Genomic DNA, 22,680 nt, shown 5'->3' with positions numbered 1-22,680 from the left:
GGGGAGTGTTGCTAGCAAGCAGAGTAAGGCAGATCAAAAGCCATGGAATGTCGTGGGGAAAACAGAATTAAATCCTATGGCGCAGCATTCCAAGCGAAAGAAAATCCACCAAGGTCTCCTGTGTCCCACAAAGTCTCACAGATAACCCACAGGGGCAGTAACGGGAAGCTATAGAGCGTGGCGGAGCGTGCCAAAGAGGAAACCAAAAGGTGATGAGGGGGAACAGAAAGCAGGTAAGGTCTGGGCTGGAGAGACAACGGCACCTCACTGCTGCAGAACAAGCTGCAGCGCTCCTGCCCTGCTCCGGGCGGGAATGCCAGTGCTAGAGACGGCGGATACGAGAACTCCGAGGACAAAGATGCAGACCAGACTTTCAGGCCCAGCTCCCCAGGACGAAGCACGCAGGGCTAACGCGCTGCAGCCAGCAAAGCGCCCTGGGACACCAGCCCCCTTCCACCGTGTCCCCAAACGCCCTCAAGCCCCCCGGCAACTCGGGAGAGGGATCACGCAAGGCCGTGCCTCTAGGGAAAACCATGAAGCACTGATGCCCGAGAACTAATCCTACAGCAGCAGAGGAACTCCTGGCCTGCCTGCACGCCCTGCGGGGCTCCAGGAATCCGACACGGACCTGCCAACCCTTCTCTTAGGCAGAGTGTCGGAGGTCCTTGTTGAACGCGCATGGAGAGACCGTGGTCCCGACACGCAACGCCCCGGGCCGCACTGCCTGCTCGGCAGCTTCCCCGGGGGAACCTGGGCTGTGGATCAGCGAGCGAGACCATACAGGATTACACCATCTAACTGCTTCTGCTGCACTTGTTGGGCTGATGCTAAGCTTGCTGCAACCCTAAGTGGCTCCTAATCAGGTCTGGGTTTTGCCAGAAAGCGTCCAAGTTACTACGAAATTATAGTTATCCCACAGAACGAGGCTATGAGAAATCAACTGCCTAAGTGAAAGAATCCAGATACAAACCCAAGTAAAAATAACATCTCTAAAACCAAGTTACTTCTTTCATGCTAATAAAAGGTTCTCTTGCACAAAAAAAAGCCTTTTTTTTTTTACAAGAAGCAATAGCTCTGTTGTTCTAGCACACCCTGCTGTCGAGCTCTTCGTCGTGTATCACATTTGATTAACACTCACGCCACAGCAAAGTGATGCTGCACTGTTATCTTCACAGTACTTCATTACATAGAAAAGATACACGTAAGAACATATTTAATATTATTCTAATTGCTGCTAAAATACACAAACTTATAAAATGATTTCTCTGGAACCCACGTGTTTTCTCTCTCCCCCAACCCCTACACAAAATAAATAAGTAAGTGGATCTTCGGCCAGTCAGAAATATACGAAAAGCATTTCTTTTGCATTTCAAGATTTTCAGGCTTTAGAACAGAAACCATAGTGTTTACATTAGCTCAACAGGACTGATCTAAAAGGGGTATGAGTCGGACTATGAACTGATGCGTACATGCTGTTCTGGCTACCATATGGAGAAGGACCAGTCAGTCAAAGAAATAATACACTTCTTATAAATATATATGTGTGTGTATATATATACATATATATGAGAGAGATGACAGGACAGGTGTTTATATTTTAAAGCCCAATATAGAACTAGGAGAGCCTCTGCACCTTCATTTTTCCCCCGTTATCGAAACACAACTGAACCAAGTCCAGAAATGGATCACAGCCGATTCAACACATCCCTTAAAAAATCTAAAGTGTGATTTTTGTACTGTACCATAAACTCCTGACAATCCTCTGAGCAATTTAGGATATACTCTCCTCCGTCACAAAACTAAACCTCTGCATTTTTTCAAGCCGTTTTGCATCTGCCTAGAATTTTTGGAAAGCGAGATAAACCAGCTAGTGCTTAATATAGAAAGTCAAAAATTAAATTCCTTCTGCATCTGAGAATATACATGGGTCACTCTTGGCTGCCTGAGGTTTTCCAGAATTATTGACCAAGCTGTGCACAGAACGACTTAAGGATATTGGATGAAAGTTCAAAATAAAAAAATCTCGAGAAACTCCACCAAAACCGTCGAGTCCTTTTTGCTTTGTTCTCTCTGTGTCATCTAACTCCCTCTCTTAACCAAGCTAGAACCGTCGGATTCATTCCACGGGAGAAAACCGGAGTTCCATACACATTCCTGCCAGACCCTACCAACCGAGAGGCTGCTCATCTCCAGCTCGGCCCGTGCCAGGCACCTCTTCCATCCACCCAGGAGCAAGACTACGAATGTCATCACATACTGTACTACCACTACCAAAATGATTCATTTTCAAGTTAGCCTTTTTCAGGATAACGAGAGGAGTGCAACAGGAACTCTCTTCTGGAAGCTTGAGACACCAGAGTCCGTCTGGAGGATGCACACAGGAGCTCACCCACACTGCCAGCGACCAGAGGTACCAGAGCTCTGCTCAGCTCCCTCGACGCCGTCGAGGGGCAAACGAAACCTCACTCAGATCTGCACGGAGCAAGAGGCGGCAGAAACGCGGGGCAGGCAGCCGGCCTACCCGCCCAAACACATCGCCATCCGCTGAAAACACCACGCTGCTGAAAACTCCGAGAGTGCCCCAGATTGGTTTTCACCATGTCGCTAGGGCGGAGACAGAGCTACTCTACAACTTGGGGAGCAATTCCATCCCCCTACGCCCCTTCTTGCCTCTTCTTCAACACGTCCTGAATAACAGCATCTATTTTCTTTTAAGTTTCCAGTAGTTGTAAATAGAGGTAGCTGAGCTACAATTAAAAATCACGTTATGCTTTGAAGAGGAGGAACCTTTCAAATGTTGAAGTTACCCCTTAGCTGCACAATCTCTATTAATACTATAAAAATATGAGAGGACAAAAAGAAAATAGATGCAAGTAACTTTTGCATTTGGCACCTTTTGTCTAGATATTCATACTTCTCAAGTATTCTCTTTTTTAATAAAGTTAATGCACACATAGGACACACCACATCAAAGGTTTGCTACATATTTACAAGGCACCAACCCTTTGTCACTTTTTACATGAATGAAGAACCGATAGAAAGCACATCAGGACCCCCGTAACTGTAGTATAGACATACTTCAGTTCAGCACAATTCATGAACGTTTGGCCTGGGAAGATTAACATAATCCAGATCCTTCTTACGATATAGAAACTGTAAACATTTTATAGCTGCCTTTAGGATTGGTGTATTGTGCAAAAGTTATAATTATTACTGTGTATAAGGATTTATGGCAGAAACCACATAAAAACTCTGTAAGAAGGTGCTATTTCAATAATACAAAAACAAAACAAGGGAGAGAAGTCATAACTGTGACTCAAAATGTCATGTTCTTATTGAGAAGCTGGAAGCCTCTTTAATGTGATGAACTCGTAGTGTGTGGGGAAGAATTTCTGCAATTTAAGGCCTAATGACTAAGGCTTGTTTTGACCAATGAAGTGTGGCGATCTGAAGTTTTAAAACAAACGCAAAGTGACATCGTGGAAAAGCACCACTGTGAAACGTGAGTGGAGTCCCCGCACAACTTGCTTGGTAGATTTTCTGGTAAAATCCCTGCAGTAGAAGGCCATTGAAGTTCTTTTAAAATTGTTCCAAAGTTTTTCATCTGTCAATAATTCCATCCCATGAGATGGCTGACCCTGGCTTTTTCTGTCATTTTCCGCACCCTGCCTGACCTGGAAGTACCAAGGTTCAAAGGATCCTCGGTGTGCACAAAATTGTCGTTGTCCGAATCATCATTGTACAAGACAGTCCTCCTGCCCTCGTTCCTTGTTTTGATTCGAGGCGGCCTACTGAATCGCCCTCCGAACACATTTTCACCAAACTGTCCTCCAAACAGATTCTCAAATTCGTCATCCGTAATTCGGGCACGTTTCGCTCGGGTAGCTCCTCGCGAGGCTCCTCGACCTCCTCGGCCTCTTCGGCCTCCTCTGCCACCACCTCTTCCTCTGCCACAGCCTCTGCCACCTCTGCCACCTCTTCCCCCTCGACTCCATCTCCCCCACCTCCCCCATCTACCTCTCCTTCCTGTCCCTCTGCCCTGCCAATTCCGCTTCCCACCGGTGATTTTTCTTTTGATCTTCCTTTTGGGTTTTTTGGATTGCACAACTTTGCTGTAGTCATGGTCTCCATCAATGTAATCCTGATCTGTTCTAGACGTTGATTCAGAGTCTGAATCGGAGCCACTCCTGCTTTCAGAACTTGAACTGGATCCCGATTCCCCACTTTCTGATGAAGATAAGCCAGATTTTTCCTTTAATTCTCTCTTCTTTTTCTCCTCTTCCTCTGCTCCCTCCAGAGGCTCATCCTCTTCTGACGCACTGATTAACTTCCTCTTGACTCCTGTCCGAGGTTCTCTGCCATCGCCGTTTGTAAGTGGCCCGTCAGGAGAGTGATCTACGCAAACACAAAATAACCCTATGGTTATCATCATCACGCCTCAGCCAAACAGGATACAAAATGTGGGAGGCACCTCATCTGCCTGAGGTGTGGGATGCTCCAGCTCCGAGCTCCTCACCGCGGCCCACCTTTACATGCTGTGGAGCCAAGCCGGTGCTCTGAGGGGAAAACCTATCAGACCAAGTAAGCACGGTTCCTCCTAGCCGGAAGCAAGGACTGCAGACTGGGCCCAGAGTTCAGGGAAGATCCAGGCAATAAAAGGAGCCCAGAGTGACTAGCTCAGACACAAACATCTAACATTTAGACAGATGAATCCTACCTAGGGTACCAAGGCAGGAGAAACTCCAAAATCCGTTTCAAACCTACATCCGTTAAAACAGCACTCGGCAAGCAGTATTTATTCCCCATCAAAAGCCTGTTCTCAAAAGGATTATTACACCAGGGAACCCTTGTGGCAAGCACAGTTTCAAGATGGTAATTAACTCAAGTAGGGGGTTACTTGGGTTCCCACTAGGATCGCTGAAGACCTTAACTTAAAAAGATAGTAAAGTGTGTTACGGGCTTGGGACCCAAAACACTGCATGTCTTCAGAGTTACGAATCTGACAACGAAGGTTAAATATCTTCTGTAACACATGATAGAAAAAGCTCACCTGCAAGAGACAGCACTGCTGCAGCACAGTAGCAAAGGCTTCGGGCTCCAGCCAACACTCATTCGATGCCTACCCCAGTGGAAAGTCTGATTAACGTGTCCCAGAGACAAAATACCACAGTTTTCAACCACTGTTTCCCTTCTAATCACAACCACTTAGTCTTGATTATGGTAAAAAACATTTAATTTCCTTTTTAAACCTTTTTTCATCTTTGGTTTCAACTTGGTTAATAAAAGGACACGGTTTTGGGGTGGGGATTCTTTTGGTTGGCTTTGCTTTTTCTAACTTCTAAAGGGACTGTAATTCTCAAGAAGTTTAAAAGCAATCAAGCTTTTCCATCTGGAGAAATTTTAAAGGACTTCACTGAAGTGCATGTGGCACCATGAGAATGCCACACTTCAGAGAAGAGACCACAGAACTGTAAAAAGGAAGACAAATTCACTTCTTCAATGAACAGTGTAAAGCTAGACTCAGGCAAGAGTATCAGAAGCATCAGAAAGAAGCAACTCCCTCATCTCCAGTGCAACCAGTCACTCAAAGAACAGAACACTTAGTATTTCTCACCTTGTTTCACTGGTGTAGATTTACTTCTGATTAGTCTACTTTTCCCTGGATCAACAGTATTTCCACTTCGGTTCTGTGCATTTGAGCCTGAGGAAGATGGCTGGCCTTCCATCTCTTCACCAGTGGCTGAACCCAGAGGTTCTTCTGCTGTATCTGAAACTTCAGACAGGACACCACCGATGTGACAGCATCCCTTTTATCCTCTATTTATAGGGCTTACCGCAAGGCATTTTTGGGAAGTTTCGTATCACCTCAGTTAACAGCCCAAGTCAGGAGGTTAATCTCGCCAAGCTGCTTCTGCAGTCATGAAGAAACAGATTCTTCGGGGGTGTAAACCGAAGGAAACGTAATGTATTTGTAACCACTGTACGAGAAAAGCCTGTATACAGCAAGTCCAGGCTCTTGTCGCTAGATTAGTACTTACCAAGGACAGACCCAGGTTCCCTGTTCCCTGACCCTCACCAACAACTCACCAACAGTGGGAGGGCCAAATTCAGCTAACACAATCTACAGGCCACGTATTTACATGACCTTGCTACTTGCTCTTTCAGCAGGGGGATTCTGCATCTGTCTCATGAATATAAGATTTGAACTGAACATTTAATACCCTTCAGCTTTTTCATCATTCTGCACATACAATTTGCTGCATGAGAAAGGATGCATTTTAGATTTCTCCTCACCATGAGATGAAACTGAAGAACTAGTCCTAGTCAAAGGCAGTGAGGTATTCTGGTTGGGTTTAGGTTGAATCTTCATTTGCTTCTGTTTCCCTTTTGGGCTGAAGACACAAAATACCCCAAAGAGATAAAACTGTTAGTACCAAAAGACCCCAACACAAAGCCAATTTCCCATGCCAAGTGACTAGTTTTTTTGCAGCAAATGCAAAACACAAATGAGCTCTTCCCGGTGCTGGCATGGGTGTAGTAATACTACAAAGGGTGACACTATCATTCTGTTTGATAAAAGCACATGAGTTTGCAAGAACAAGGTTTTCTCTCACCTTTAAAAACAAATACTCCGTTTACTTAGATAATGTATCATCCAGAAGTCAGAAAAGTGTTAGACGACACTTTTTCACCAGCTATCAGTCAAAGGGGGAGTACTTCTAACTATATAGTCTTTCACTTACCAGAATTATGCTCCAAGTACAAACTAAGCATGGAATATGAGCTCATGATTTTATCACCCAAAAGAGCAACAGCGTCAGGAAGCAAGCAGTGCTGTTACTGACTGCTTATTCACAAAAACACATCTACTACTGCCATCTCAAATGCCACGTTACCTAGATGCTCTGCTTGTTGACGGTGAACTGCTACTGCTTCTTAGCCGTTTCCGGTACCGTGGCCTTTTCCTCTTCTGACATTGCATTGCTGACTTGTACTCAGAGATGATATTTTTCATATGATTTTCAAATAAGGCAGATAGTCGAAGTGTCATGCTGTAAATCTGGAGTGAGAAAGCACAGTTGTACTTACTGGTAACTGAATAAGTAGAAGATCAGCGGGGGAGGAAAAAAGATCACAAAGATGCCCAGACTTCGTAGCACAAAAGAAAAAATTCATGGTTACATTCAACTCTGAGGTTCCTTACATATAATTCCCTTCCATGGCACAACAGCATTCTCGCAACAGGAAGTGTTTCCGTAAACGGATTTAATTCCTTACAGTACAAGATATTAACAGAGTTAAAGGAAGATGGGTATCTAGATCACTGAAATACAGCCTCCTTTTTTAATCTCCATAAAGCATGGAAGCACGCCACAAGACAATCTGAAGTACCAAGGGAAAACCAAGTGAAGTTCACTGCCCCCTCGCCTTTGTTGTCTGCTTTAATTCCCTCATGACGAGTCCTTACGCCACCCCTACAGAGCTGCACACAGAAGCCAACTGATGTGCCCTCATTCTTAATTTCTGTAAGCCAGATGTCAAAATCCTTAAATCATTTTCCTGTCCTCGTTCTAGGCCTTGCCTCTGTGCAGCCACGTTCACAGATTCACTCATGGCTACGACTCCATACTTCAGGCTGTATTTACTTCGGTTCAATATTGCACCTTGGATGTGTCTGAGTTATGACAAGCTAATAGTCCAAACTCAGCATAAATAGAACAAAGTTCTTGACTCCTTCCTCATACCCACACCCTCCTGCCGCTGCCAGTCTTCTGAAAAATAAAGATGATGTCACCATCTGCTACTCAGGCCTCTTCCCATTTCCTGCAGTCTGTCTGAATACAGAATCTCTTCAATACAGAGCTTCCTTTACGTTCACAGAACTCAGTTTTTGCTCAGACCCTTACATTTTAGCAATGTCTCTTTCTTTAGCCCTCGTATGTAGTAGCCTGCCCTCCTTGTTTCCATTCAGGATGCTGTTGCAAAGATGGTAAAATGGGCTAGAAAACCTCCGGGTGTTGGCACACATTTGGCAGGAGATGAACCTGCACTGGCAGGAGGCCCAGCTGTGCGCCCCAGCCCTCCAGCAAGGATCAGCTCACAGAGGCACTTCACAGTATTTAAGCAAATGGATATTGATGGACCACTCCATTAAAGTAATTTGGGAGTTGACTCACAAGCTGTTCAGTTATTAACACACAGCGAAGTTCCCAGGGAGCGTGTGGCAGTAAATAACTCACCAAGTTTACTCTGATGTCAAGCACAGATAAAACACCCTCAAATTTCTTGTCTTCCTGCAATCCTCTACTGCTTTCCTTTGTGCTGAAGCAGAATTTACTGGTCTTGCTCTTCAGAGCTTACCCACGACCCACCTTTCAGACGCTGCACAACACCAAGAGTTCAATCTACCTTCAGCGACTTCGTGCCTTCTCTCCCACTTGCTAACACTTGGCTGGTGCCTCCTCTCCCACAGCATCACCCTAATTCAAGCTTACTCCCATCGTCCTGCTTACACAGAACACAGCGGTTGTTACTCCGCTGAGGAGCTGCAACTACTGCTCCTCAGGTGATGAGTAAGGTCGCACAACCTCCTGCTTCCAGCACCGCTCACACGTGCGCCGAAAGCCCTTTGCAGCACACTCTGCTCTTTCTCTGGCTTGGCAGCGCCTGGCATAATAAAATCTTGTGTCACACCATGCCAGGTGCCACATGAAAATTTTACACAAGTATTAAATTCTACGTATTACTGTGCTTTACATAACAGTAGCCCAGCGCAGCCCCAAGTGGAATGCATTGCCTCATAGCTTGTAAGTGCTCCTGTTTCTACACAGGAATATTAGGCAACTGTAACCAGCATTCTTATCTAGGCTAGATAATGTATTTCATCACAGCTTAAGCATCTTATTTAATACGCAGCTCTTCCCAATAATAATAAGGTCATTACAATACCAATTCCCTTCAGTGTCTGCAAACAGTCCAAATTTTTTCTACTTTCACATTACGAAGACCTCAACCACTTGAATTCTATTTTGCACCAACAGTGGTAAAAACTACCTCTGTGTCCTCCTGCCAACCTGGGGTGTTTTGAGCATAAACAACATATTACTAGAACATTGGAAAACTTCAGAATGCTCATGTAGCAGCTGAGGCAAAGCTGACAGGCAACGCTGCACGAAAACACGTATCAAGCACAGCCGTGTTTACACCATCAGTCATACACCTCGCCACTTCACCGAGCTCATATAAAAACATCTATGTTCTAACATTCTGATCTGCCCTTTCCCTCTTGCCATATCCTGTTCAGGGCTCCAGTCCAACACACTTTTTTCTGCCTAAGCAGATTCCTATTCCTGCACACAGAAAAAAGCAAGATCAGCACCTGAAAAACACAGCAACACTGTGAGAAAGTCTTGCCAAGTATATCAAGCACACTAGAAAAGTATCATAATGCTCTCATCTCCTCCAGTAGTAGAAATATTGCATAATATTTGCATTTACATTAGATAAAAAAAAACATCCTACCATATGCATATGCAGTTACCAAGCAGATAGCCTTGTTGCCAGGAATAGATTATTGAAAAATAAAAGCAACTGGTGTGATCAGTTTTCTGCTAAAAACCCTCAAAGAAATAGTTGCAACAGTAACCATAAAACTTCTCAAAAGCTTTAAAGTTCAGGAAGTTCAGATGAAAACGAAATTCAGGAGTGAACCGCATGAGAAGAAAGCAAATTTATAACTGTAGGTCCCCAAATTGACATATGCTACTTATTTTTATTTCACAGTGCAGCATTTTGCTCTCCAGATAAAGACCTTATTTTATGCACTGTATTCATGAAGGGCCGGGGTCTTTGTAAAGAAGGCACTAAAATTTATCACTTACTCGAGACTTTTTATTAGGAGTGTAAGCTTTAGAGTTGCAGAATATTAAACGAATATCTTTGTAGAATTCCAAGGGACTAGTGTAGTTTCCTGCTTCCAAGGTTTCTTTCACAGTGCTGAAGTCCATAGGAGTGTCTACAATATCTCGATAATCCTGTAAGAATATACAAAAAAATAATAAAGGCTGTCAAATCCTACAGCAATGAAACCACCCAAGTGTCCACCCGCAGCAGCGGCGCTCAAGCAGTTATTTCTTCCGGAGAGTGACTGCAGGTCATTCCCTGAAAACACCAGTGCACAGAGCATGATGCGCTCCAGCTCAGAAAGGGAGAGGCTAGCAACACGCCCAGCGTGGACGTTTGGCCAAAGGATGAGCAACGGGCTTGTTTAATTTTGAATATGGCAGTGGTCCTTACAGGATAGGAGAAGAGATCAACCGGCTGTCTGAAAGGCTCCGAGTCCTCTCTCTCATAAATCAGGTTTAACAACTGCTTGCACTGCTCTTTCCAAGCATCGGGACTTGCTTTCATGGGCTGCCTTTTTATTCGGCGTCTTACCTGCGGGAAACAGGTGTATTTCAGCATTTTTCAGAATATTCATATTTGTCACTTTAAGTCCCTATTACCTTACTAGCGCTGTGATTCAGAGCAGATTTCCCCAGTTAAAACCAGTTCTGCAGTAAGATTAAAGCAGAACTGACGGCACAACACCGCGCGGATGTGAACTGCAGAAACAGGCCTTTTCCGGCAATGTGCAAACACTCCAACCCATGACAGGTATGTGCTGTTTCAGACCCAGCCTTGCTGTTTTTGTCAGCTTTCACCCAGATTTAACTGCATCTGCTCTAGGTATCTTTCAAATAAAGTAATAATTAAAAAAAAAAAAAAAAAAAACCCACCACTTCATCAACTAAGTAAATTTTCCTGCCCAATAACTCCCTCAGTCTGCCAACACTTTCAGACACATTAATTCACAGTTAGTTCTATCTGCTATGACAAATTTAAACCATTCTAGACCCAGATTAGTGTTTCAGCTCCTGGTCTATCTCCCTGCACAGACCAGACCAAGCAGACATGTTTACTCACTCGTCTTTTTCCAGAGGAAGTTCCTGGAGCATCCGAATCTACATCTACTTCTGCCACCTAAAGGCAAAGGTAACGATTACACACCCACACGCCGGTACGCACCCTCGGCGGTCGAAAAAGGGCTCAAGATCCAAGAGCCAACAGCAAGAAGCGCAATTTTAAACTACTCGAACACAACGAACGGTTCAAGCAAAGCTGCAACGAGTCACAAACCAGAACTTGCATAACTTCAGAGGAAAAAAATTAGCCGTTTCATCTCCTTTCCAAGTTTGCTTCCATGGAAATGATATGTAAACATGTGAGAAATATGAATGGCTTATTTTCAGTCCTTAAGACTCAGTGAAGTCCCAGCCCTGCAGACCTCTATTCCCCTGCCTAAATGGTCATGCCCTGAGCATGTGCTGAGTTTATTCAGGTTTCGTATAGTACCTCACTCACATTACATGTATGTAACACTCATTTCACAATCTGGATTTAGAAATTACACCAAAAACTCCTTTGTACACAGCTTTCTACCACTAATGAAAAATAATGAGAAGTTGTTGCTTGAAAGCTCCTACAAAGAATCTGAAAGTAATTTCTCTCTTATTTTAAAACACATTATGAACCAAGACATGCTCTTTGGCACACGAGGCCAGAGAGAAAGGATGGTGATATAGGAGCAATTTTGGACGCTTCTGATCATGGCTTGACATGGAACAGATGAGATTCACAACTGGCACAAGAAGGTATAGCTGGGAAAGGTGGATCTGCTATTTAAGTCATGAAATCCCTCATTTTCTTCAAAACACTCTTAGTAGTCTGTGAAAATAGATGCTGTTATTATAGCTTCAGTTTTATAAACCCAACTGAATTATTACACTGCAGTATAGACTTTCAGTTTCACTCCAAGACAACAGCACCAACCATAAGCACAAAGGTGTTCAAGCAGCATCAGGCTTTGTTTAAATATTTCAAAACTGCAACAGTGGAGCACGTCTTGGGGAAGGGAGGAGGGAAGAAGCCTCCTACCCAAATCTTACACTAGCTCATGTAAAAAAAGTAAAGCAGAACCAAGTGACTTGGGTTGTAGCAGGTCACTTCCTTGCAACAGAAGCACATTTCCAAACATTTACAAACTGCATTTAAGGGAAGACGGTGTAAGGAGAGAGAGAAAGCTGAAGGAAGTGATAGCTGACCTGGTTTCTACCTGGCCTTTCACCCCACAGTACAACTGACAGGAAATGACACAGAATTAGTAAGAAAACCAGCTCTGCTGCCTTGGTGACAACAGGAGAGCTGTTGTCCTTCTGGTTCGCAGTCTGAGCCCAGTTCGCTCCAGCCCAGATTCCCCTCACTGACCAACGCTTCCTCATACAGCAAAACCTCATGTACTGAGAGAAAGTTAAAGACAGGCAGTTCCAAGAATCGTTTTTATTTACTTATTGCCCTGGGTGAGCAACACAAATGGCCTAAACAGGCTCATCTCAAAAACTCAGTGCAACTACCCTTAAATTAACAACTTGGCAAAAAGCTTTACTCAAACTTCTTCCAGGTGCTGAATTTAAAAAAAGGCAAGAAGTTGTGATGATCAGAATTAACAGTCTTACCTCCTCTTCTGCATCAGTACTGCTTAGGTCTTCTGCTTTCACCTTGTTATATATTTCTAATATATCAGTACAACTCTGATCCCTGCAGGACAACAACAAAAGCCAAAAGTAGATAATCAAGTACCTGAGAAACTCACAATGTCAGATCTATGAAGTATAAACCCATGCCTACCCAATGAAGCGAAGTAAGACATCTGTTACAATTTTGGCTGCTTTGACTATAGGACTGTCTGGCTCGTTGAAAGTCCTGGCATTGTGTTCAATGTATCGTACCTCCCACATCAGAGCAGAGATTCTCCTAAAAAGAAAAAAGGAGAGGGATGGGGAGGAAGGTGCACATTATTTTTCTTCTGAGTTCAGTAGGATTTTTAAGTAAAAAACGAGCCAGGTAATTCAGGTCCAAGCTAAACATGTTGCCAGAGACCAAGGTAAGTGGTTTCTGTTCACACACTGCTGACTGCCTCAATGTGCCAGGCTGCGCCAGCCTTGTGAAACAAAAAAGTCCCCTTCAAATCAGCTATGAATGGAATGAAAAGAGGAAACAAACCTGCTGAAGGAGACTGCTGACTGCTCCCGCTTAGAGAAAGACTTAGAGATAAAGTAGTAGAGACAAAGAGCAGGACATTTTTTATCTCCAGTTTAACTGGAAAACCTGAGAGTTCCAGTTTACGGAACCTTTAGTAAACTTGTGGCAACTGTGATACATGCAAAGCACCTGGTTCAAAGGCAGTTGAGATACAGATGAGGCAAGTATGCTCTGCCTAGAACACATCCAGAGAGTAAAGCTCAGTATGTTAAACAAAAAAAATACTCCAGATCCAGACATACCAGCTTTTGGCTTAACCATGTGGCCAAAAGAAATTATTATTCAGGAAGACTCAGTTAGCCCAAGGCCAAACAGAATCTGATCTTATGCTGCTGGCTCATCGAAGAGGTATATTGCTGACGTGTCATTACACGGTATTCAGCTAAACATATTGGCCTCCATGAGGCTACAGGAAATGCAGAGTACAAACAAAAATCCAACTGACCTATAAAACCTGTTTTCAAGTCTCCTCCTGATCGTGGTGAGGTCAGTTGGATAAGCAACAACAGTGCAATACATGGGATAGGCACTAAGGTCCACGGGAACAGCAAAGGGATTAGAAATGTCTGAAAGACAAAAGATCAAAATAATTTAGGTGCCTCAGAAAATACCACAAGGGAAGTTTTAAGACAGCTACATTCCTTATAACGCTTTCTGGGCTTTCTCGTGAAGAATTTAGGAGAAACAATACAGATCTACAGCTGGCTGTCTCATTACCCAAAGGGTAGGATTCTCCCTCTTGTACCATCTGTTAACTACTCTCAAAAAAGCATTTTTTAAATATCACATCTGAGATCTGCACACCAGCAGCCAACCGTATGGCTGAAAAGCACCAGGGTATATGCACTTATCACAGGAATACGGCAACAAGCAACATAAACTAAGAATGCAGACGTGTCCTGTGTATAAATGCAGGCAAGAATTTAAATCACAGCATGCTATTAAACCACCACAAGCTAGTTACGGGGTATTTGTTGGCGAGGATGTCTGGGGAGGACTGGTTGTTTTTTGAGGGGGTTTAATTCACTGTTTTGCTCATTCATATTGAGATATGACCCACTGAGGCTCCCCATTCAGTTGAAAGGGAGCAGGTGAGGCCAGAGCAAGAAGGCGGTATAACCGAAAAGCACACCGCGTGCGATGTGAAAGGCTCTTCTCAATGATTTAGTTGAGCACATTTCAAATACTCCAGACCAGCTCCCAACACTCCATCCTACCTACTCCTCAGTCCCGTGCCACCACACTGCTATTCTTAATCCTTCCACCCTTTCCCTCCAAACATACCAAGGGAAAGAAGTTGCTCAATCCCCTGGATTACTCGTTCACATTCTTCATCTCTGGAATGGGCCCCCCATTCTCCTTCCTGGGGTTTGTAGAGAAGAGCTGTCAACTCGTCTGGAGTCACAGGAACTCCAGCACCAACCTCCTCTGGATAAGCAGCTAAGTAGGAAGAATTCAACAACAGTCAGTACTAGCAGTGACAAAAAAATATTTATTTGGTGTATGGACGTGAATTCAATGCACACTTACTTCCTTCTGGAATTGGTTCCATGTCCCACGGACTCATCCTCTCTCTTTCATTATTGTCCCAGCTATTAATAAAACACATTCAAACGTATGTTAGAGCTGAATATAACGATACACCTTTTCTCTACCAGACTTAGGATGAAAAGGTCACACCTACTGGAAACAAGACATGCCACTAGTTATGTGCCAACTCCTCATTTTTCTCTGGAATCTCCTCTATATTCACGGCACTGCTTACAGTAAAAGTATTGCTTTATGAGGAAGTCCATAATTAATTAAAACGAAAGTGGCTGATTATCTAATTCAATGGGAAAAAGGCTCCTGGTTCTTGAGGCACACATTTAAGTTGCATGTAAAAGTCTAGGAGACCCAGAGCATGGAAATACGTGTGATACATTACAGCTATGTAAATACTTACTGAACAGAGTAGCACTGGAAGGAACTATCGGGATATTCTGCCTGGAAAGGCTGCTGACTCTCCACAGTTCCAAACCACCAAGCGTCATCTATTATACTGCGAAATCTATCCCCTGTAAGGAGAAAGGTTGCATTCAGCAAAAGAACAACGAAATAATTGTTAAATACTTCTTCTTAGAGAATCAGCTTCATCTTTCATAACTGCACGATGTCGATTCTTAACATTTTGCACTGCAGGAACCAAGCCCTTCCCCTAAAGGGAGGCTTTCACATCTCCAGTTATCAGTCACAGCTCCCTCCATGCCTCAAACCACAATGTAACAGCAGATTCTTCTGCTGTCACAGGCCTCATAAGAGTTTCCCTCATTTCTCTTTTTTCCTGCTACCGGAATTGCGGCAAACATGAAATAGTTTCCAAAGATTGCTATAATATCATGTGCGGTACAGTCCTTTAGATCATGTAATACAGGCACCGTATCCTGTTAAACAGCTGTAGAAACACTGCATAACATATGGAAGTGGAAAAAAAGTAGTCACCTATTTGCCAGTTCCTTTCTTTGGCTTCATTATAAAACTGATGCAGCACAAGGAAGTCAATAACGTCTGGCATGTCATGGTACCTTCGTGAAACAGACAAAAAAAGTTGGTTCGATTATGCACAAATACAGCTCCACATGTACAAGACAGTCTCCAAACACAACACTTCATGCATTTTGTTTTCAAGTTTGCCATAATAATGAATTAGCGCCATCATCATGCCTTGCAAGAGGAAAAAGAAAGGAGGGGGAAACTTCTAACCTGCAAGAAAATCTCTTGAAGAATGCATCAGCACTGGAGGTACTTACTTTATGGAAAATGATTCTCCTGTCATTTTGCCTGTGATTGGATCTAGGAATGCAAGCTTCAAGCAGCAGAGTGTAGGAGGCCCCACTTCATATTTAATTCCTACAGTCTTCACAAATTCTTGTTCCTATTTATCAATAAGCATGGAAGAGTATTACCAAACATACTAATAAAAACCAAGTATGTCTCCATGCTACAGCCCAGGTAACTTCACCCATAAAAGTTTTCTCTTCCCGATACTAAATATCAATCACAGTCCCTTAAAAATTCAAAAGATCTGAGACACTCATTCCCTTGGTAGATTTGTGAACAGGATACCCGCAAATTATTCAACTTCTGTGGTAAGGTTCTAAGGAACATACCCACTCTGGTTTAATCACACTGATGACACAAAAGGTTACACCTGGCCGAGGCCCAAGGCCTCTCACCAAGGCATAGATGGAAATTTTTCCACTTAATGGGGGAATTCAACAATAGCCTTTATGTTCACGTCCTGTCAAACATCAGCTGGTGGCAAGATCTCCAGCCTAACTGAAATGCTATTTCCTTTTCCTTACAAACTGGTGATGCCTTTGAAGATTACAGCTGGAATCGCTGAATACTTGGGACTAGTAACTGCATCTCTTTCCAGGAAAAAAATTATTTTCATTAATAGAACCACTGGCACACGCACATAGGAATATTAGCACATATACGTGCTCTTCTCTTGATATGAAATCTGAGCAAAGCAGAAAAAAATATGGTAAAAAATATGTGGATTAAGTACTAAGGGGCTCAGTGGTTCAAACCAAAGGATAAGAAAAATCCACATAACCTTGTAAGCCTAGTATGTACCCAAGCAATCCATAATACTTGGATTTTGTAAAAATATATCGTAAGATATTGTCTTGCCCTTCCAAGAACTTAAGAACACACACAATTATACGCTTAGCTAGATCCACTGTTTGACAGAGCTTGTGCCTACATTTCACCTGCAGACACTTCTTACCACAGAGTCTGAAACAATAAACAGAACCCAGATGTTCTGGTCACTGCAGAGTGCCGACAGAACTGTAAGCAGCTTTGGAGTGGTGGGTTCTGCATGAATTAGAGTTAAGGAAAAAAACCAGCCCAGAGTCATGAAATAATTTGGGTAGAAAGTGACCCTTGAGAATCATCAAGTCCAAAATCCTGATTATGGCAGGGCTGCTGTCTAAGTGAGACCAAGCCACTCAGAGCTTGTCCAGTTCAGCTCTGAGAAGTCTTGAAGGATGGAAATTCCATGGTCTCTCTGTGCAACCTGTTCCAGTCCTTAACTACTCTCACTCCAACCTTTTTTTTAATTTAATATTCTACATCTCTTTATCTATCAGGAAAGAATAGCACACTAGTTAAACTTTTACATTCTTTAATATCCTTCTGGCTTCCTATTATCTCAGGAACTGAAGAGATGTAAAGGCTTTGTGTTAACAAAACCACTGATTTCAAAATTTAGAATTTTAATTTTGATATTAACATTTTAAAGCAATTCTTTCTTCATACTGGTTTTTAATGTCAATTTAACATTACAGAGACATTCAGCTCTTTGAAGTTTTTGGTTTAACTTACCCTGAGTTCCATTTTGTTCCATGGTTGTTTTTGCATGTTAATACTGTAAATTTTTGCTTTCCTTACTGCCCGCACATAAGCTTCATGGCCTTGCCTGAAGTATATAATCTTAACAGAAAAAAAAAAAAAATTATTACATTTTATTGATAGTTCTCTCTTCCTGTTTATTCTAACATTTCTACAAACACGTCGGGCATCATCCCTTCCAGAACGTACTGCACACTTCATTTCATCATATAGCACTCTTCTTAAAAATCATAGAATCACAGAATGGTTTGGGTTGGAAGGGACCTTAAAGCCCATCCAGTTCCAGCCCCCTGCGTGGGCTTCCACTAGACCAGGTTGCTCCAAGCCTCATCCAGCCTGGCCTTGAACACTTCCAGGGATGGGGCATCCACAGCTTCTCTAGGCAACCTGTCCCAGTGCCTCCCCACACTCTCCAGGAAGAATTTCTTCCTGATATCCAATCTAAACCTCCCCACTTTCAATTTAAACCCGTTACCCCTTGTCCTGTCGCTACAGGCCCTTGGCAAACGTCCCCCTCAGCTTCCTTGTAGCCCCTTCAGGTACTGGAAGGTGCTATGAGGTCTCCCCGGAGCCTTCTCTTCTCCAGGCTGAACAAGCCCAACTCTCCCAGCCTGTCCCCAAAGCAGAGGGGCTCCAGCCCTCTGAGCATCTCCGTGGCCTCCTCTGGACTCGCTCCAACCGGTCTATATCCTTCTTATGCTGGAGTACTGCATCCAGCTGTGGAACCCTCAACATAAGAAGGATGTATTTATACTTATACCAGCCCCCAAAGTGGCACCTGCTATGTGCTTTCAAACTTGGGATTGTTGAGAAGTATGAAGGTTTGTCTGAAGATGCACAATCAATTCTTCCTGCTACTCCTAATCTACATGTGCACAAAAAGAGGCGTAGGATCGTTATCTGTAAGCAACTGGTCTCCGGGGGAAAAAAAGTGATAGAAACTCAACCTATCTTGAGCACAGTTCACTGCAAATATTGCTAGTTTTAATAGCCACGACCAAAACAAGTTCATGAGCCTCAGTGGGAATTTCAGAATCAATCCCCTCATTACCTCATCTCCCATCTGCGGGACAAAAGGTGAGCGGCGGGGTATAGTATCCAAGATCCACTGAGGGGCAAGCCATTCTTCACTGGGTTCACCTTCCATCGAAAGCAGTCCACTTGGTTTCTTAAACAGATGGCATTAAATTTAGAGTACAAGCTGTAATTTCTGTGGCAGAGCACATGAACAGAACTGATCATACAGCACTTACTAAAGATAATGGATAGAAGGGCAAAGAAAATGCTGGAGTGTCAACTTTCCAAAAACCTCAACTAAATAATAGGCAGTAAGACATGATCGTTATCAATATAATACAAGATTAAAATGTTCATAAATAAAGAGATTATATATTTCCTTCCTTAGAAATATTCCAAATGTCTTCTTTAAAAAATACTAGGAAAATCTGACAATGTAGACACATTATGATTTTACCCCAAAACCACTTTGAGTAGTTCTAGCTGCAGTGAAGAGCACAAATCTAGAAGAAAACATCCTATCTGTAATGAACTACCTGCATGAAAGTGGAAGCATGCCTATGTCACCACAGCACTAAAACAAAGGACAATTGTAATATCAGAATAATTGGTTATCGATAGGATTTTTCTTTCTGTGTATCTGTGAAGAGTTTTACTTTGAAACCAACCACTTCAAAAAAATATATATTCATAAAGTCAAAAAGACCCTCAAAGATTAAAATTGCTGACCTTTTTTCTAGGCTGTTTAAGTTTCCTTCGTTTTGGCTCCAGTCCTTTTGTCCCCTTCATATTTTCATCTTCAGAACTACTACAGATTTTCCGAGCTGCCTGCCTGGTTTGTCTCTTTGGAGGCTGGAGATTAATTCCCGCATCTGCTGTCCAGTCAGAATATTCACTTGATGAATCACTACAGATAATAAAAAGGTGTAAGAAAGAAAACAGCACTGCAGCTTTCACACAAAGGAGTGAAAGGTCCAAACTTTCAACCTGTTCTTCTGGTTATGTGGAGCAGATGTCAGGATTAGCACAAAATTTCATTCCCATGTAAATTTAAAGAAAACCTCAGTGCTATCTAGTTTGTGTATTTCAGCAAATTATTTTATCAATTGCAAACTCACAGTAAAACTACAGCTGTGGCTGATACCTAATTTACGCTAATTATGTCAGTGATTCACAGACTGACTTCCTAAGAACTGACTGCACAAAATGCAGGAAAAATTCAGAAAACTAGAGCATTTTTCTAAGAATACAGCTCAGGCTCCTTTAATATCCAAATAAGATACACACAGTATTTATATTAGCTCATGGACCTTCCAGCCATAAAAGCGTAACATTAAAAATAAGAGACTGTAGAAATTTTACACAAATACGTACTGACAACAGCAAAATAAATCAGGAAATACTGAAGTATGAATAGAAGTTATGTATGCACTTCTCTCTATTTCTATGGCATATGACTAAATGGCATTGATTTTTTCAAGCAGTTCTTAAGACAACATTTTCTTACAAATGGTCTTTTAAAATTGTTCTTGACTGCAAAAAAAAAAGCCTACGAAAGATTACAATATAAAATGCTTCATGAAGAATTGGAGGAGAAAAAAGAAGTCAGTCTTCAAAATTAGGAATTTTTCACACTGGCTTTCTGTTAAATGCTGTTATAAAAACTTCTACAATTACTTAATCACTCAAATACATGTAAGTATTTGTCTGTTCACAGGCTCCACAAATTTTGTTCGTTACCATTTAAAATGGTAGCTCAGCCTACTAAGCACTTCGGTTCCATCTGTCCCAAGGTGTAACAAATCTGTACTGACTTGCAGTCAGTATCACAATATCAACTATATCACAATATCAACAGTATCACAATATCAACTATCTCATTTAAACTATATAATCAACTAATGTTAACAACTAAGAGCTACCTGGAACTGCTTTCACTTTGCCATGCTGCCACAGGATCATCCACAGATGCATCACTTGTGCCAACAGTCTCATCTTCCTGGATTAAAAAGAAAAGGTTTCACTTTTGGGCCAAGTTTAAAATGCATCATTTTTGTGCGCAAGCAAGTTATATGAGCTGTCTCACCCCAGGAAAGCTTTGTATTTAAGGACTGGTTTAGCTTAAAGTAAGCTAAACACAATTTCTTTCTGTATCTTAATGAATATTGTACTATATGTTTATATAATTTCTATAGAAAGAGATGTGAATTTTAATGGTATTAGAACCATAGAATGAATCCTATTGTTTGATTAACTGATCTGTTGAAGTGTTTGATTAACACATTTTAGTGTCAAGTGGCCAGCTCTGCAGCTAGTCTGTACGTTGGGTGCATTTGCAAAGTGACATTGTTCAGTCTCTTTTTGCTTTGTGTGCTTCCATAATGAGAACAAATTAAACTTATCTGGTGCATTTTAAGTTCTTCCCTTGCTAATACCAATGATTAATGCCAATACTCAATCTCTTTCAAAAGCAGTCTGCAGATGTAGATGAAATCAAAGTACTGAATGTGACCTCGAATATACGTGCAGTATGAGCTCCCAAAAGAGCATAACCACAACCCAGTTAAATTTACTTGAAAATGTTTCAGATTTCCAAAAATACACAGCTAGTTTTGAATACTGTACTGGCACTGAGGTAAAATGACCCTCCTGTCTCCAAGATCAACTCACTACACTGACACCACAAATCCAAATGACTCCGTGATTGGAATGTTTCTTCCTAGGTGGAGAAACTCAGAACCTTCATGGTAACAGAGCTCCCAGCACATCCGCTGTCAAACCACGCTACTCGGGAACAGGGAACCTATTGAAAGCATCGCTCGACGGATCATCAGACCTCTGAGGAGCTGTCCGATTCCTCCCGCGCACGTGCACTTTGACTTGCTCCCTGCTGACTGTGTTCTATGGTGGAGCGCGTCTGGTAGGCGTGCTGGCGCTTGCGCTGGTTTCTTCTCAGAGCCCTCCCGCTCCCTGGCTGGTAATCGTTCTGTTGTCACAGGACCGGAGGGACAAAAAGAGTAGAGATTTAATAATGACTTACACAGTTAAAAGACGCCTCATTAAAGGGACTGCACGCTGTATCCCATTTACAAATGCCAGCGAGGAAATGTAGGATTACAGCTGGAGAGATACAGCCCTGTGGTCATGCATGGAACACCATTTCAGTGCCCATGTAGGTGGGGTTTTTCTATTCAGTATCAATTCCACTTTTTTAATTAGCGGTCATCCTTAGAAAGGAAGTTCTGAAGAAATATCTCGAAGGGAGACCTGCAGCCTCTGGATAAGATAAAAGCTAGCCACGTTGACAAGTGTGGCACCTCTGCTATTTCTCCTGGTCTCCACAAGTCACACTGAGCATCCACGGTGACTCTGCTCTCTTCCTTTCCCAGCATCTTCCCACTACTGAAGCCTTAAGGATAGAGATTGACCACTGCTATTTGCATATTACAATTTAAAGACAGACTAATTACAGTTACAGAAGGAAGAGAAAGAGCCAAGGAAAGAATTAGTAATATTGAACTTCTAAAATAATTTTATTAAATTGCATTTGGGTTTTGCTCAGTACTACTTCACACCCAGGCTGTCTCTTCTGCTCAATTAACTCACCCGCTGCAAGATGTGGGATGGCTTTCTCTTCTTCTCAACGGTGTATAAATTAATTTCAATTTCACCTTTGGCAGCTCGACATTCTTCCTGGACCCTAATTATACATAGGAAACATCCATCTTATTCAATAAATCATCACATAAATTGACAGTTTCATTAATATACACATTACAATACTTCTGGTTCCCTTGCTACAAGAAATTTGTGCACAAGTCCTCCTTGCAGCATCCACACACACTTTACTCCTGGAATCACAAGTTAAGGAAGCAAACTGGATCATTGAGCATGCATAATTATTTTCAAGAAAATTAAAAGGTATTAAAATTATTTCTGTGGGTTTTTTAAAGAAAGCTTCAGGAAAACGTGGTATTTGAACTACTCAAGAAAGATTCAACTGTGAAGAGAAGGAATTACCATTCTCAGCTCTCCAGCAGAGGCTACCACTCTCACCCTAATACCTGTGCTTCAAACCAAGCAGAAAAGCCAACACATTTCTCAAAAATTGTTTTTTATAAC

At 42.4% G+C, this 22,680-nt stretch overlaps 1 protein-coding gene across 1 annotated transcript in view; it reads right to left on the bottom strand.

The window, feature by feature from the left end:
- Nucleotides 1-2,713: 2,713 nt before the first annotated feature.
- BRWD3 (bromodomain and WD repeat domain containing 3) overlaps nt 2,714-22,680 on the bottom strand; it is a 49,219-nt gene continuing 29,252 nt past the window's right edge. The window contains exons 16-36 of the mRNA XM_010147314.1: nt 22,165-22,258; nt 21,395-21,544; nt 20,481-20,557; nt 19,288-19,465; nt 18,593-18,709; nt 17,515-17,622; nt 15,930-16,054; nt 15,622-15,704; nt 15,086-15,197; nt 14,671-14,732; nt 14,425-14,580; nt 13,586-13,706; nt 12,727-12,852; nt 12,555-12,636; nt 10,966-11,022; nt 10,225-10,437; nt 9,882-10,034; nt 6,897-7,060; nt 6,295-6,392; nt 5,615-5,773; nt 2,714-4,395 (exon numbers count right to left, since the gene is read on the bottom strand). Coding sequence (XP_010145616.1) covers nt 3,608-4,395; nt 5,615-5,773; nt 6,295-6,392; nt 6,897-7,060; nt 9,882-10,034; nt 10,225-10,437; nt 10,966-11,022; nt 12,555-12,636; nt 12,727-12,852; nt 13,586-13,706; nt 14,425-14,580; nt 14,671-14,732; nt 15,086-15,197; nt 15,622-15,704; nt 15,930-16,054; nt 17,515-17,622; nt 18,593-18,709; nt 19,288-19,465; nt 20,481-20,557; nt 21,395-21,544; nt 22,165-22,258 — 3,223 coding nt within the window. The 3' untranslated portion in view covers nt 2,714-3,607. The remainder of the gene's footprint in view (nt 4,396-5,614; nt 5,774-6,294; nt 6,393-6,896; nt 7,061-9,881; nt 10,035-10,224; nt 10,438-10,965; nt 11,023-12,554; nt 12,637-12,726; nt 12,853-13,585; nt 13,707-14,424; nt 14,581-14,670; nt 14,733-15,085; nt 15,198-15,621; nt 15,705-15,929; nt 16,055-17,514; nt 17,623-18,592; nt 18,710-19,287; nt 19,466-20,480; nt 20,558-21,394; nt 21,545-22,164; nt 22,259-22,680) is intronic.

This window comes from Eurypyga helias, unplaced genomic scaffold (assembly GCF_000690775.1).
Source record: "Eurypyga helias isolate BGI_N326 unplaced genomic scaffold, ASM69077v1 scaffold27922, whole genome shotgun sequence".
Taxonomy (NCBI): domain Eukaryota; kingdom Metazoa; phylum Chordata; class Aves; order Eurypygiformes; family Eurypygidae; genus Eurypyga; species Eurypyga helias.
This window is presented reverse-complemented; position numbering and strand designations above follow the sequence as displayed.